Genomic DNA, 16,941 nt, shown 5'->3' with positions numbered 1-16,941 from the left:
GCTTCTCAGGTAAGATATGATAAATAATATATATATCTTTAATGAAGGCATCGTGTACAATTTATTGTGTGATCAAAATCTTCTTTCTTGTGGCAAAACAATTCGTAATATAATGATGATTCTTGTTATTGTTGAACGGTCTTTTTGCGCTACGTAAAAAGCGCATGCGCATTAGAATCAAAATATCCTGCAAAACATCGGGGCAACCAACAGCGTTGTAAATCCGACTATAAAAAGGAAACGGGCGTCACAAACATATAAGTATAACACATACACAAAATCAAAAAGCCCAAACACTGCAATTTAACAATTTATTGATATATATGTCAGCACAAATAATTAATTAATTAGAACAACTTCAAATTTCTTATTTTACATAAATTCCACATGCCGATTAAAACAAAATATGAAAAATATCATGAAAGGACAGATTTAAGCTGCAACGAAGCATTTCAACATGTATTACTTAAAGGCTGAATGTTAGTTTTTGTGCATTTATATAGGTATAAACCAAAGACCACGTTGGAATTGAAAAAAAAATCCACTAACTGTGCTAGCAATTCTTGGATAACCTTTAGTTCTTATATTTACACTTTGTAGTTTGCAGCTTTCTAAAAATGATATGAGGTTTTAAAACAACAAAATAGTAAATCTGCGACTATCAAGCTGTACAATAAATACATAGAACAGACAAAAAACTCGTCTACATTAAGCTGAAATTCACCTTCCGTCTGACTTTATAATCTATTTTTTTTTAAGGAAAAGCGCTCAGACGGTCCGATTCAGTTAAGAAAAAGTCTGTTTTAGCTACCATAGAATGTTCTTTTTGAAAATCTGATTAACCATTTTCATTCATTTTTAACTTTGAATTTTTCCAATAATTGATATTAGGTCAAATCCAATTTATTTGTTATATAATCATTTCCTTCCGACCCATATCTCAGTCATCCATGAATGAATTTATATACTACTTGACACTTGTAAATGTTCCCCAAAAAAAGACGATGTGTCATGTACAACACTCAGATCCCTCACTCAAAGGTCAAGGTCATAGTTGGAGGTCAAACTTCAATAGGTTTTTTTTCTTGTGCGTTTTAGAACTCTACCATCCGTCAAGGGCTTTTTGGTACAAATGTTTACAAGAATGAGACAAATTGTCCTGCACAACGCCTAGCTCATATATCAAGGTCACACTCGGAGGTCAAAAGTCAATAGGGTATTTCTCTGTCCGGGCCATAACATTAAAGGTATAAAAAGTTTGACCGAGCATTTACCAAGCATTTACCAATACTAGTATATAACTTATCAGTTACCACTTCGATTAAAACGAAGCAGTATGGGGGCATGCACTTTTCAAAAGTAGTAACTTGTTTTGTTTTAAATTTATTATCACGCCGAAGTATCTATATATTTAAAATAAGTATAATAAATCACAGACAATTTTCGCATATGTCCTGCTATTTATTTTAGTATTTATTTGCTTGTTAATTTTATCACCTTTCATAGCAAACAATCTAAATTCCATACTAAGGGGTAATAAACAGTAATAATGGTAGTGATAGCGGGTATTTCGTACTTCCATGGCACTGTTCAAAGTTAATATGTTTCGTTGAAAAATGAGACATTTAACTACAGCAATGGAATTAAAATCCATAAAATAATAATAATAATGTTTTATTCTTTCTCCAATTAAACCAATTATGCTTTTGTCGGCCTTTTCAAATCTGTGTACACATGCATGGAATACATTTAAATATACAAACAACTGATACCGGGTTTTTAACCTTCAGTCATGCTTGGAAAACGGATTTTTAACGACCCCATTTTGTTCATTTTTATTGCGAACGACGTCGGATCGCGATATTATTGACCAATGTTGTTTATATGAAAATATGTTACTACACTACACATTTTGTATCGAAAGAAAAAACGTTTGTTTGCGGTGTTATGATATCAAGAACGGCCCTTTCCGCGAAATTGCACGCGCAATTTGAAGTCGTTCACAAAATTTAAAAAAGTACATTAAATCATACGTTAAACTATTTTTTTGACGGCAAAGATTAAAATGAATAGACTTCGCTGGAGTTAAAGATACTTGAAGAAAAAACTTAATTGGAAGGCGAACTACTACTGAACATGGTTGGAGTGAAAAGATCGGTATCCTGAGTTATTATGATTTTCTGATGCTCTTGGAAAGCAAACCACTAGCAAGCTATTGACAAAAGTAAACATAAGAATTGAATTATATTTTTGGTGCGTTTAAACGGGTGTAAACTACATTGGGACTTCTTACAAATCATCACAGAATCCCTAGCACGAAGTTCCAAAGTGGTCTATACCCGTATAAACACACAAAAATAGCACTCAGTTGTTAAATAAACGTTATCGTTCTTTCTAAACAAAATATATAATGAAAATGTAAAATTATGAAGAACTTTTAACTACAAAGTTGTTTGTGTCAGTACTGTAGCAAGCATCAACCATCGTTGGAAGACCCGGAAGCCAGGAACATCACAACGCCTGCGGCTATTCCTTTAACCCCAGCAATAATGCATAGTGCAAAGCCGGCATGTAAATTTGATGACTCTATTCCGTCCATAGTTGCAAAGATGATGGTGCCAATTATCATCAGAATGCCTGAAAAATCAGTAAAAAAGCCCTGCTAAATTAAAGAATTATACAATCATACTACGCTATGTTTTGCATTTACCGTCATTTCGAAGCGCATTGTTGAAAGATGGAGAGCATATCGAACGCCATTTTTAGATATTAGCTACAGATGTGCTGTACATCCCAAAATAACTGATGTACAACATAGAAAACAACTGCATATTAAAGTTGCAAAAGTGTTCAAAAACAAGAAATTGTTTTCCTTACAAAATGATGCAGACTTTTTAACCTGCAGTGTAGAATCTGACTTTTTATTTAAAAATGTTAATTTTGTAAACAAATACTTATTTGGGTAATTGAAATACCGATACACAGAAAATGAAGAAGAGCTAGGATGGTTTGTTTCAAATCTTGGTCATTGTCACAGTGCCATGTACTGCAACAGCATTGTTATCTTGATAACTCTTATCGATTTTCATTTTATCCGCAAAACTTCCCTTTCAGTTCACTTTGAGGCATTACTAATATAGAATTTAGTGACACATTCTAAATCAAAAGCAATTATGTAAATACAGGTGCTTTCCATTGATGTTGTATATTTACATTTTTTCAAAAAGTCACTTTAAACCAACTTTAACCTTGTTCCGCGAGAACACAATAAATCACATGAACACCGGCGTTATGATTTATGTAATGAATTATGAAAAACAAATGTTGATAAAACTTGAAAATTTCACAAAGCTCATCGAACAACAGGTATGTCCTTCTGAAATACCTAATTAAGGATATCACACAACTTCACAAAATTGATTAAACATTGGTGCACTTTTCATAGAATTATACTTGAAATTTCAACATCATTTGTGAGGTATGAGTGGGATGGTGGGGGGAGGGGGGTATTTCCTAAGCCACACAGTTTATTCTATGTTTGAAAACCAGTTTTGATAGGTATGATGCATAAATGATATAGATATTCATGTAATAAGCATCCTTAAGTTCTTTTGAAAAATATCTAATAATGGTATATTTAATATAGCTGAATGCCGTAGAATATTGTAGATGTGGTACTACTATCGATATATCACCAGTTTTTAAAATGCACTGGACAATTATGCGCTTTTGTGTTCTATAAAATACGTAGGAGTTTAGAGATGTCATATGAAAAGAACTCTTTGCAATGCTAATTTAGTTTTGGTTGTATAAGATAGTCTAATAAATAGATAAATAATACATTTTGAATGTCATGCTGACTATAGGATTTACTTACTAAATGAGATACATTTAAAGTTCTTATGACCCTAATAATTGTTTTAACCATTTTCCTGCAGATATTCTCGTCTTACTACATGTATAGCTAGAAAAAAAGTGTGCACTACCACAAAAAACTGAAGAGTTTTTAACAAATGAAAATGAATAATTGATATTTAATTATCAATTTAGCTCTACAAACACCATTAATTTATGTATTCAGTAAACTTCAATACATTTGATAAGGATATTCTTTTTTTTTTTTTTTTTTTTTTTTTTTTTTTTGAAAGTAAACATCTGTATATAAAATATCTTGATGAAAGATGAGCATTTAATTATATAATCCTTTAAACATTTTAATAGTTCGTAGATATTTACAAACTGGTTCAAGGCTTACCCACCCTATGTTTCAGGGGATATTTTGAGGAGTTTGGATATCTCATTTAGTACTTCAGTACTTTAGTTTTTCTTTTAGTACTATAATGTAATAATATATTAAGGCACAGAGATCTAACTCCTTACTATCACTATCTTGTATATTGTTTCTATCAATCAGACTTTATTAAAGTGAACACTTTCATTCCATAAAACATTGGTGCAAAAATATTTTTATTGAAAGCAAGACTATCAATTGACCATCGATATCTTAAAAAAATAGTACCTACCAGCAAATATTGCGCACCCAGCGCCTATTTTTGGCAGAAATGCTTTGTCCTTCATGACAAACTGTTTAAGCAAGACAACCACTAGTGCCACAAGGATGAGCAGCATGCCGAGGATCTCCATCGCTCTCGTCGCTTTGTAGGCATCATCTGTATGGCAAAAATAAGCATCGCTATTAAGAGTTGAAATAATGTCGCGTTCCTTATTACAATTGTTACTACAATTTAAGACCCGTATTGAATTGTTCGTCTCAATAAAGTTTAATACCAAACATGTTTGTTGGGCGTAAGAGCTGATTAATTCTGATTGTTTTTGGTTTTACAAAAAAAAAATATTTGAGCCGCGTCATGAGAAAACTAACATAGTGCGATTGCGACCAGCATGGATCCAGACCAGCCTGCGCATCCGCGCAGTCTGGTCAGGATCCAAGCTGTTCGCTAACGGTTTCTTTAATTGCAATAGGCTTTGAAAGCGAACAGTATGGATCCTGACCAGACTGCACGGATGCGCAGGCTGGTCTGAAACCATGCTTGTCGCAAACGCACTATGTTGGTTTTCTCATGGTGCGGCTCATTTACATTTTATAGTAAATCGGTACGAATTTGGAAACACACATTATCAATAATTATGGGAAAATGAACGGAGGAACACATTGCGGTAATATTTAGAAAGTCTGTTTTACAGAAGTCAAGTGTTTGTGTATAATGTTTAGATCTGCTGAATGTGACGATTACAATTTCTCTGTTTATTTCATATTACTTAGAATTAATTCAGTAACATACTTAGAGCTATATCTGGTATTTTTGCACATTCCGTTTGTCCTAATGCGGATACACACAGTGACCATAGTCCAGAATAACTTTTTATTTCTCCAGCACTTGAATATACCCAGTACGGTATTGCTAAGCCTACTACGTTTAACAGTAGTGATGCCGCGCATAAACCTATTCCTACAAAAGCCAGCATTTTCGCTGTGATTCAAAAATGTTTTTAAAGTCACTAGGTAAAATATTTACACTTTGTCCTATACTTGCTATTGCAAATTTACAAAATGCGAACAAATTCTTGCGGGCGGCGCTTATAAAGCCTCCTATATGGCTGTGTTTGGACGTGCAAAAAGAGCGGCATGTGTCTTGTTTGCAGCTAACGTGAACGTACGATGAGCTTGGCAACAAGTGTTTTTCCGTAACTATTTCTTGAGATAAGCGGGTTCAAAATTTTACGAATTTGCAATATTGAACTGATGTTTACCCGTGACTGTCAATCACGGTATGACTAGCGTTACTCAACAAAATTCAGGAATAAGTGAATAAGTCTAGTTCGTGCAAAATAATTCTACATGAAAACTACCTAGTATTTTAAAAAGACATATGTATATTAAAACTGCATATTTTACATGGGTTTGGATCAATACAGAATAATATATTGGAATATTTTACAACAGGGTTGTGGTACCGGCATTTAAGTCAAAACATATCGAATGGGTTTAGTGTTGTTTAAAAGGTTCGTTAAATACTGTAAATATCAGAATTTGTCGCCAGTGATTAATTTTCACTTTATTCGTTAACTGACTGTAAAACGGAAGATAAGTACTTGCGACAGTGCAATGTTTAATGTTTATTAAAGTGAATACATAGATTTTATTAAAAGCTCTTTACGTTTGTGTTGCGAATGTTCTAATTCGTAGTCAAATTTTTACTATGAAAATGGCGTACTATAAACTTTGCGAAAATTTCTGACTTTACAGTGATCTGTTGGAGAAAAAGAAACAATTAACATGTGAACAAAACTCAAGTTTCAACTTTATCTAAGAATGCGCAGTTTTATTCACAGAAGCAAGAGCAACAATGTCAAATACCTACACAGCCAATGTTCTACCTCCTTCCTTTTCAATAATTAAAAGGGGAAACAGATGTTTGGGTCAACTATTGTAAAACTAAGCTTCTCCGCCAGCTTTAACAGTAAACATCTTATTGAATTTACCAACACTTGCCTACGGTATATGAGCAGCAAAACGGAAGGACAGAAGTACATGCACTCGTATTTCAATCTGTATAAACTCAGAATTTTCCATGTACACCAAACTTTAAAGATACCATATCCCGCCGCCACATAACATATCTAGATCAATGAACCGGTGACATTTCAGGTTTTCATGTTAACTAAAACAGAAAATTACGCGATATTCTGAAGATACCATCAATGAAATTAAAAATGGCAAAATCTTCTTATTTTTCATGGCAAGACAATGTTCAAAAGCTCTCTAAGTCAAAATTTAAGAGGAAAACTGAATTTATAGCTACTACTCGAATGCTACTGCCTGAGATTATCCATGCTATAATTTTTGTCAAACAAATGCAAGTGCCTAAATCATCACCGGTACATTTTTATAATGCTGGGGATCAAATTCTTTCACAACTTAATGTTAACAAAGTGTGTGTAAACAAAGTTGAATATTTCTTCTTTATGAAGGCACACCAGCTTTGAAAACAGCCAATCCTACCATCTCTTCATTCAAATCTGAGATTAAAAAGCGGATATAAAAACTTACAGAGAAGAAAAAGCTATTCACATCAATTCTCTTAAATTACTCATAACAAAAATTGGCAAAACTTACTTTAATGTAGTGATAAAACATGCTATTCTAATATTTGCCTATTTTTTTTTTGGTCAGAAGTAAAAGTTAATTAAACAAATTCTTTTACGTATTTCTTCAAAAGCTGCTGATTTTTTTTCATGAAATTTGGACTGATTTTGTTATGAGCACAAACTATCTAAATTTCTGTTTACTATTTTCGGAAATTAGAGAAGAATGATAGCTTATCTGTCGTCTGTATAAACAGTTTGCTGTTGCCTCTGGCTTCATGATCATTTTCAGAAAATTTCAATTCTTTTTATAAGGTCAGCTTACAAATACGTATCATTCATATCTTGTAACCTATTTTAAATAAAAAGCGCTGAAAATATAAATGTAACAAGAGCTGTCAATAATGGTGACAAATGCCCCCGCAGCACCTTGACCTTTGACCTGGTGACCTTGACCTTTGACCTGGTGACCCCAAAGTCAGTAGGGGTGGTGTACTCAATAAGTTATATCAGCATGTGATGTTTGAAGGTCCTGGGTGAAGTGGTTCGCGAGTAAAGTGCCTTCATGCAAAAAGTTAACATTGACCCTTGTGATCTTGACCTTTGACCTGGTGACCCCAAGTCAGTAGGGTTGGTGTACTCATAAAGTACTATCAGCGTGTAAAGTTTGAAGGTCTTGGGTGAAGTGGTTCGCGAGTAAAGTGCCTTCATGCAAAAAGATAACGTTGGCCCCTGTGACCTTGACCTTTGACCTGGTGACCCCAAAGACAACAGGAGTGGTGTATTCAATAAGTACTATCAGCATATGAAGATTGAAGGCCCTGGGTGAAGTGGTTCGCGAGTAAAGTGCCTTCATGCAAAAAGTTAACGTTGACCCCTGTGACCTTGGCCTTTGACCTGGTGACCCCAAAGACAGTAGGAGTGGTGTACTCAATAAGTACTGTCAGCATGTGAAGATTGAAGGTCCTGGGTGCAGTGGTTCACGAGTAAAGTGCCTTCATGCAAAAAGTTAACGTTGGCCCCTGTCATCTTGACCTTTGACCTGGTGATCCCAAGGTCAGTAGGGGTGGTGTACTCAATAAGTATTATCAGCATGTGAAGGTTGAAGGTCCTGGGTGCAGTGGTTTGCGAGTAAAATGCCCCTTCATGCAAAAAGTTATCGTTGGTCCCCTGTGACCTGGCCCTTTAACCTGGTGACCCCAAGGTCAATAGGTTTGGTTTACTCATAAAGTACTATCAGCATGTAAAGTTTGAAGGTCCTGGGTGAAGTGGTTCTCGAGTAAAGTGCCTTCATGTAAAAAGTTAACGTTGGCTCCTATGACATTGACCTTTGACCTGGTGACCCCAAAGTCAGTAGGAGTGGTGTACTCAATAAATACTATCAGCAGGTGAAGATTGAAGGTCCTGGGTGCAGTGGTTCACGAGTAAAGTGCCTTCATGCAAAAAGTTAACGTTGTGACGAACGAACGAACGAACTAACGAACTAATGGACGGACAGTTGAAAACTAATATGCCTCCCTTCGGGGGCATAAAAAGTAAGCTTATGAGGAAGCAATTCTATATCAGAAAACTGTTCCGTTATGCTTCCTTCGATATTGCTATTGGCTATAATTGGTAAAGGTAGGCTGGAAAGGCATAAAAAAACCAAAAAAAAAAAACAATAAAAAAAACAATATATTTCAAATATCAAAGACTACACTAGTCTGATTATAAAAGTGAATATTGCTTAAAACTCACTTAAATACCTTGTTTTTATGACAGTGTTTTCAAACTTCCGTAACACTTGACAAAAACGTGGAGGCAAGTCCCTTTTAGATAATAGTACATTTCAAATTACACGATTTATAGCATATTAATGTTTATATACGACTCAATAGAATACGTCTGTTTCTGTAAGATTTTCTTTTCGATATACAAAATGTTATTTAGTTTTTCAGTCGCATTACAGTCGTTTAAGTACTTTAGTGTTTGCATTAATATGAATCATGCACGCTGGATTATAAGAAAGGTGTGGCGCATGTCATTTCGCGTCATTTATGGTGCAATTTATCTAACACAATATGAGAAATGGAGATGTACCTTTCTTTTTGTAGATCCTATTATATCAAGGTAATGCTGCTCAAAAATAGTGGTTGCTATAATCATAGTGAAATGTTTCAATAATCGTTGATATAACGATAGATTACGATATTTCCTGAAAAAAAAACACTGTCTAACTGTCACTGAATCAGTTTATAGCGTATAAACCATTATGGTCTTGGTATCTGCTAAATATAATATCATTCTTCGTTTTTGACGTATATAAGAGATTGGCGCATTATTTGTGGAAAAAGTAAGAAATTCTATATAAAATTGTATTGGTTCAGGAACATTTGTCCCTATGGTAACTACATGAAAATATATGTCTAGGTTCTCATGAGGCATTAAGGCAGAAAATGGTGTAATAATGTAGTGAATATCAACTGTTACATGTAAACTTGTCAAATATTAGTAATAAAAACAATCACAATATGACTTCTCATAAAGTATCACATCCACATTGTCACAATGTTTTGAATGGTCCTTGAACGTTGAACAGTCTCATGGCTTTTTCAGTTTAATATGATGGGTACAAGTAAAAGGGCCATTTTTTTCAAATTAAAGACGTTATAAAATAATCATAATTCAACATTATAAATGTCTTCTACATGATAAAAAATTTCGTGTAAAAGACAGTTATATTGAATTATGATTATGTAACAAAAATATTTGTATAATTCATTCTATAGCTCTATCATTTTCTTCTATTCAGCGATTCGCATTTGCACCACGTGACCATCCAATATATTTCCATACTGGATACACTATATTCCGTATTGTCCGCATGAGTATCAACATAAATTAACGCTGGGTTCGAGTACAAATATATCACAGAATAAAGTCTTGATTATTAAAATATTGCCAAGAAATGTTCTCGCATGTTGCACTAACATATAAAACTGAACTATTTTTCAAATTGTGAAAGAATTGAAAGAATGATGCGAAACTCGGCACACGGTAATCCTATTTCAACGACGTTAACTACGTCGTAACTTTTTCGAGATGCTTTCGATGTTTTCATAAAGTTTACATTAATTTATGTTTTTTAAAATTCTTTTATTAAATCTTGTGAACAATATCTCAGTCATAATAAGTTGTTTAAACGGTATGAACAGTTACGCTAAACATCTCGGACAGGGCGCGCACGTGAGTAGTTGGTCTTTATCAAAGGCGTCATAGATTGACGTTAGCGTCGAATCACGGATATTTTGTTTTTACTCTCTCGATCTTTGCTTTCTTTTAGCAATTCTGGACCATTTGTGAAACGCTTATACCACTTGAACTTGTGACACATACGACCGAACGTTGTTGGGGCGTCTCTTTCATTCGTTTATAATTTTCAGCTAGTGTTTGCCATCATCTCTACATAACTTAACTATAGTTTGATTATCTGTGTGAGTCGATGACGACATTACATGCGTTATAAACAGCAATACTCAGTTAGTTTGAACGTTGTTTACTTCCGTCTCCCACGTCCGAATGACGCCAAACTTTCGATGCATATCACCAAGACGTGTTGCTGCACTTGTTTGCATATTTTCGCGAACATTAATGGTCGAATTCAAATCATGACAGATAAAAAAAGCGACTGCGCCGGTTATGCGTAGCTATGGGAATTAACAATTAAAAGTGAAGTATTTCTCTGCCAATCTCAATGTGTAACAACCTGAATATAAAACAGGCACTTATATGTCTCCTAAATTACCAAATATAACACGATGTTTAGCTCTGCCAATCTCAATGTTCATCAACATTTTTATTAACAAGAATATAGCTATAGTGTGGTTTCATACACTAGTCATTCAATTTAGTTTTTAACACATTACACATAATTGCAAATCATAGTGCTATATCTTGGGCAGTTACATTGGGCTCAGTGTTGTTATATTTCTATAACTTGGGCAGTCATATTAGACAGTGTTGCTATAATATGTGATAAGTGTCTGTGTATAATGCCGATGAGGTGTTGTCGATCTCATGGCCGATCATCTGTCAAAAAATTGTGGTGAATTTTAATTTTTTTAAATTTTTACCAGGAAGTCGTTGAGATAGTATCGACAAAATTGACATAACGCTAAGGCCTAAAAATTCTTTGTTTCCGGTAACATGCTAAAACATTAGGGTAGGTAGGTCGGAAATTCTTTGGGGGATTTTTTTATTAAGTGAGACTTACAGAAATTATTTTTGTGTCAAAAATCAATACAAATAAGGGGGTAAGGGGTTTATGCCTTTAGAGCATCAGTAAGTTGATTTCGAACATCACTGACAATGTTTAAAGCATAAAAAGTACATTTGCAACTTTTTGTTAAAAGGACAAAAAAAGTTCTCCAAGGCCATAAAAACATTTAGCGTCGAGCCAAAAATTTAGGGTAGGTCGGGATACCGGAAACAAACATTTTTACGCCTTATAATGTATTTTTAATTGATACATTTTCGAAAAACAGCAGCGTCGAGTGTTCTTTTCTTTATATCTCCTTTAATTGCAATTCATGGAAGGACATCGTTATCTTTCAACTTAAACATTCCTTATTTGGAAAAAGTACAAAAACATGTTTACAACAAGCTTAGACAGAACATTTTGTAGGATCGGAATTGATGCAATGCCGTTTAATATGTTGAGCTTATTTATCAAATTGAATACTCATCTTAAGGCCGAGTTAGGTTTATTCAGTTGAGCGTCGTCTACTTTTACGCTTTGATCTGTATCACATATTGTATCATAAGGTTGTCTCATACCACACCTTAAGACATTAGTTAAATCATGTAACAAGTTTCAGTACTGTAAAAGTGTACAACATAATCATGAAAAAAAACTCGCGTTCTAAGATCAGTTCCATTTTTGAAGTAATGAATTTATTATCGTAGCACATAGTTTTGTGTTTGTTTTGATATTGATTTGCCCGATCACGTGCTGTATGATAGACCTACTAACTCAGCATAAAGTAAATTGCGTGCCCTAGGTAAGATTACAAAACTTGCAATCAGAAGGTTGTCACTGTTACATCTCGAATGTACGTGAAGAAGTTGCAAATTTCTTATCCCGGAAGAGAAAAATTGAAATTACAGTTACGACGTTCATATAAAAAGGCTCGGTCGTTCGATTTCGTGGAAAATTTGTTAATTTCTGTGAATTTATCATATCAATTATTGATTTTATAAAGGCTTTTATATTTACCACCAATGGGAAAAGGCAAATATTGGCTTCCTCATATTTTTATACAACGGAAAATGTCAAAGAATTATTTCCTTTCAAACTCATGGACAAAAGTTGTAGTAATTTTCTACCAATCAGTCAGTTTGACATTCAGTTTGATATTTATTGTCCAACCTTATAAAATTAAGACAAACAGCAAACCACACCTAGCTGTAAATCTTATCTCGCGAAGACGATAGTTAGGCTGGTCCCCTACGAATTTCGAAAATAACAGTACAAGAAACCACATTAGACGATAGTTGGCAACTAGGATAAATTCCGTAATTCTGAAAATCACCTATTGACTCATTCAATGGATTTCATCTTAAACACTTAATTATGTACACGTGGCATGATACCCCACCCAGTCACATTATACTGACACCGGGCTGACCAGTCCTAGCACTATCCCCTTAATGCTGAGCGCCAAGCGAGGAAGCTGCTAGTACCATTTTTTGCGTCTTTGGTATGACGCGGCCGGGGATCGAACCCACGACCTCCCGCACTCGAATTGGACCCTCTACCACTAGGCTACCGAGACGGTTTGAATTATTATTGACTAAAAGGAATTTCAATAATTACACTTAAAACCTGTTGCAAATGGCATTGGACAATATTATACTAGTATAGCATAAAAATGCATTCAACACTGTCTCACAAATCAAGATATATTAAAATGTTCTACAAGGCCATGATACATACAATATTTGATTAATTTAGCTGCAATTTTTTTTGACAGCTTTTTGCTCAGCTGAAGACAAACGGAAGCAGCAAATTGTCTTTACAAAACAACTTTGGAATGAATAATTCAGTCTCCGAGAAGAAATATCTTTTAAAAAATAACAGCACAGTAATAAAACTTGGCGTAAACGTATAAAAATCATTTAAGACTAATGAGCGTCATTTAAGACTAATGAGCGTAAAACTTCATTTATTAAAACTGTCGGGCTAGCTTCTTGAAACCAAACAGGCAAAACATATACAAGGACTAAAGAAAGAGCACCTCGCAAACCGATTTAGCTCCAGACCAACATATCGTCATGTCAGTGCAATAAATTAATAAGTGCATATATATTATATAAGCACTTATTGAGTTATTGCGCTGACATGACGATATGCAACTGCTATCAGTAACCCACCAACTCAGGTACTACATCGGTCCTCCATTACAAACACAGCATGCACTGGTCGCCAGTTTTGGCAAAATTTAACAATGCTTAAATTCAATAATTGCAATCAATAAAAACCAATGATCAGTTCTAAAAATAACTGGAATAATCCATATAGTGCTTTTAGTGGTTAGTTACAATCGGAATACACAGAGTAATTGTTGCTACACAATAAATTCATCAAAGTTTAAAAGTCGTTTTAATCCTTGAGAAGAAACACACATGGGACAGAGTACAGTCACTCAAAATTCGTGTATATTAAGGTGAATATCATGCCGTCAAGAAAATTCAATGACTCTATGTGAACTTATAAAGAAAGGTTTTTAAATCACCCGCCACGCCACATGAGAGAAACAGAAACAAACAAAAAAGAAAACTACGTTAAACTGATTTGTTGTTGTTGATGATGACGACGATGACGATCAAGCAACTGACAATCGCAGAAATGAATTTATTTCCACAAAATGGAGAACTTTATCTCCAGATCAATTCATAAAGTATTGATAAACTTCCGATGTACGGTAATCAACAGAATGCAAAAATCTTATATTTCAAAACTGGAGAGAAAAGCTGTTGAGAATTTAATACATTATTGCATAGCAGACGGGGATTTCCGGTGTTTTTACCGGTGCTGGGAAAATCCATCTCTTGCTGTAAATGACGTATTACGAATTACTTATATGTAGAAGATTTATGTAGTAATTTATATTTTATTTAAAAAAAAAAAAATAAAACCGGAATAAAAATCCGATACCTTGACAGTTCCACTTTGCTCCTGATAGTGTATTTCTTGATTCAAAAAACGTTATTTTACGACAAAAAATCATAACGTTAAGCTGCAACTGATAAAACAAATCCGCAATTGTTATTTGTATTTGAAACGTCATGACGTCTCCCCTGTTTGAGGTGTTTTCATGTATTTTTCGGTTTACCAGAGGTTCATAAAGATAAGAAAGTCAGTGAATTGTACAAAAAGCTACAACAGTGGATTTTGAAATCATAAATATTACAGATTTGAAATTACTAAAATCTACAAGAAGATTCTTCGGAAGTATTGAAGGAAACAAAACAAAATAATAGCAGACTCAGTTTGACTGAATCTGTTCATGAGAGGTAATGAAATGTGCGACACCTCCAAAGTCCCTTAGCACCGGCTAGTTGAATGGACTCCATGATCTCAAAGGCAAAGAAAATGAAATAACTATGAGTCCGACTGTTGCTTGCCCAATGTGCAAAACACAGAGAATCAGTAATGTTGCATTTAAAAAAAAAAAAAAACAATTAAAATATTCCTATTCCTATTTACTTGATAGCATAGATCAAACTTTCTGAACTCACTTCCATAAAGAGTTAGAGTTACAGCTGGAACAGTGCTCATGTTACTTGATGTTGGATCTATGCATTCTAATATACAACCAGGCTAATATACAACATGAATTAGGCTGGTAAAATCAGCGTTTAAACATAGAATTCATCCCGGAAGCGGTACAACTAATGTCCTATGAGTATTACCACAGGCAAATAAAAAGTACGGTGATTGAGACGAAATATGCTACAATATTTATTGACTATTTTGAAAATAAGTTGTACAATGACATTTCTTCCGAATCTAGAGTAAGTGAAGAATTAAAAATATATTTCAAAGGATAATGAAAAACAATTTTCAGATGATACGTTTATTTTATAGACATACATTCTTCTGGAGACCTAGAACTTCTGGAAGAAAATTGTTAAACAATCTCAATGAAAATCTGACATTTACGATGCAGAAGAGCAGCAGAGAATTCCCCTTTCTTCAATTCAAATATAAAAACAAGTTTTAAAGGTTAAAGAAAAAACGTTTATTACCGAGATATTCGTTAGATAAGCTTGTACATGAGCTCGAACTTTGTCCGCCTCCAGAAACTGAAACACACCTGCTCCATAATCCTTGGTACGCTTTCGCCGTAACTTTGCGCCCAAAGATCTTACTAGTGCCGCTGTTATAAAGCCAATACGGTATGGCCAGCCCTATGATATTTATTAGAAGAGAAGCGGCGGCTAATCCTAACCCAATTAAAGGCAGCATATTTGCGTATAAATAATAATATCCTTTAGACGTATTTCAACGTCTGTATATTTCACAGTTCACAGTTATCAAGATTTAAAAAAATAAATAAACACAAACAAGAATTGTCCTGGACGTTGTTGCTATATGTACTGAAATGGCCGCGCGTTAGCGCTTTTATAGCCTTTGTATGACATGACGAAACTCCTACATTCTATGGTGTACGAACTGGTTCAAAATTCTCAAAAACCGCATCTTGCGGTTTTAAAACTGCAAGATGCGCTTTTAAACCGCAAGATGCGCTTTTTATACATTTAAACCAGTATGTACGTTCTTTTTATAAACCGCATCATGCGGGTTTTTTTATCTTCCATTTTCGGTGATGTTACCAATTTTACGAGCAGCCAATCAGAATGCCTTTTACATTTTTATGGCGCCGAAAAGCAGTTGGCGCCACATTCAGTTATTAACAGCCACCAGGATATATTTGCAAAACCAGGATTTTGGCAAACTTCACTACCATTTCTAAGTGGCTTAGAAACTTCTATTTTGGTTTGGATGGTAGTTTAGGGTAGTTTAGGGACCATTGAGCGATAAATGAATGAGTTTTGTAATATTTCAAAATTATTTATGTACAAAAAAAAAATCAATTAAAAAAATTTGTCCGATCGAAAAATCCGATTGGATATATGGTGTCCAATCGGAGTTTTTGAAAATCCAGTCGGACATTTTTCCCATATTTCGGCGTGCTGGATTTTTTTTCCCGAATTTTTATCAAAGAAATAAATGGTATATTCAACTAAGTTTTGTGTTGTACAGTAATTTTGTCTGGGTTTGAGACGAATTCAGCGATAAATAAAAAAATCTCATTTTAAAAGCTGGAAAAAAATCCGATTGAACATTTTCAGGGAAAAAAATCAGATTTATTGTTGGCGGTAATTAATATGATAAAATAAATACTCTTATACATAAAACGTTAATTATAATACTCTGTGGGCAGAAAAAAACTGTTTTTAAAAAATCTAAAATCCAATTGGACTTTTTTCCTATTTTATTTTAAATGCTGGATTTTTTTCCAACTTTAAAAATTGGAAAAATGTCCAGATTAAAAAAATGGGACTTTTTCCAATTTTAGATGTGTGCTTAATTCTAATGCCAAATATGCGACTTTCTGAAATATATATATATATATATATATATATATATATATATATATATATATATATATATATATATATATATATATATATATCAGAATATATATAAAGCTTGTTGCAATTCTTTGCAACCAAGTATGTTGCTATTAAATAAATAAACAAATAAATTTGACCTTGACCCCTCTCCCC

At 34.0% G+C, this 16,941-nt stretch overlaps 1 protein-coding gene across 2 annotated transcripts; it reads right to left on the bottom strand.

Annotated features, from left to right (window-relative positions):
- Positions 1–297: 297 nt before the first annotated feature.
- On the bottom strand, positions 298–15,817 carry LOC128554286 (uncharacterized). Of its 2 annotated transcripts, none has more exons than XM_053535543.1 (3): positions 15,397–15,817; positions 4,524–4,670; positions 298–2,637 (listed from the first exon to the last, which is right to left on the bottom strand). In XM_053535543.1, the coding sequence occupies exons 1-3, from the start codon at positions 15,614–15,616 to the stop codon at positions 2,477–2,479; spliced, it is 528 nt and encodes a 175-aa protein (XP_053391518.1). In that variant the 5' UTR covers positions 15,617–15,817; the 3' UTR covers positions 298–2,476. The 2 variants fall into 2 exon arrangements, with proteins under 2 accessions (XP_053391518.1, XP_053391519.1); XM_053535544.1 differs by lacking the exon at positions 15,397–15,817 and adding an exon at positions 5,304–7,018.
- Positions 15,818–16,941: the final 1,124 nt, after the last annotated feature.

The sequence above is a fragment of the Mercenaria mercenaria genome, unplaced genomic scaffold, assembly GCF_021730395.1.
Source record: "Mercenaria mercenaria strain notata unplaced genomic scaffold, MADL_Memer_1 contig_4905, whole genome shotgun sequence".
NCBI lineage: Eukaryota > Metazoa > Mollusca > Bivalvia > Venerida > Veneridae > Mercenaria > Mercenaria mercenaria.
Note: the sequence above shows the minus strand (reverse complement) of the source record. Positions and strands in the feature narration are given on the sequence as shown.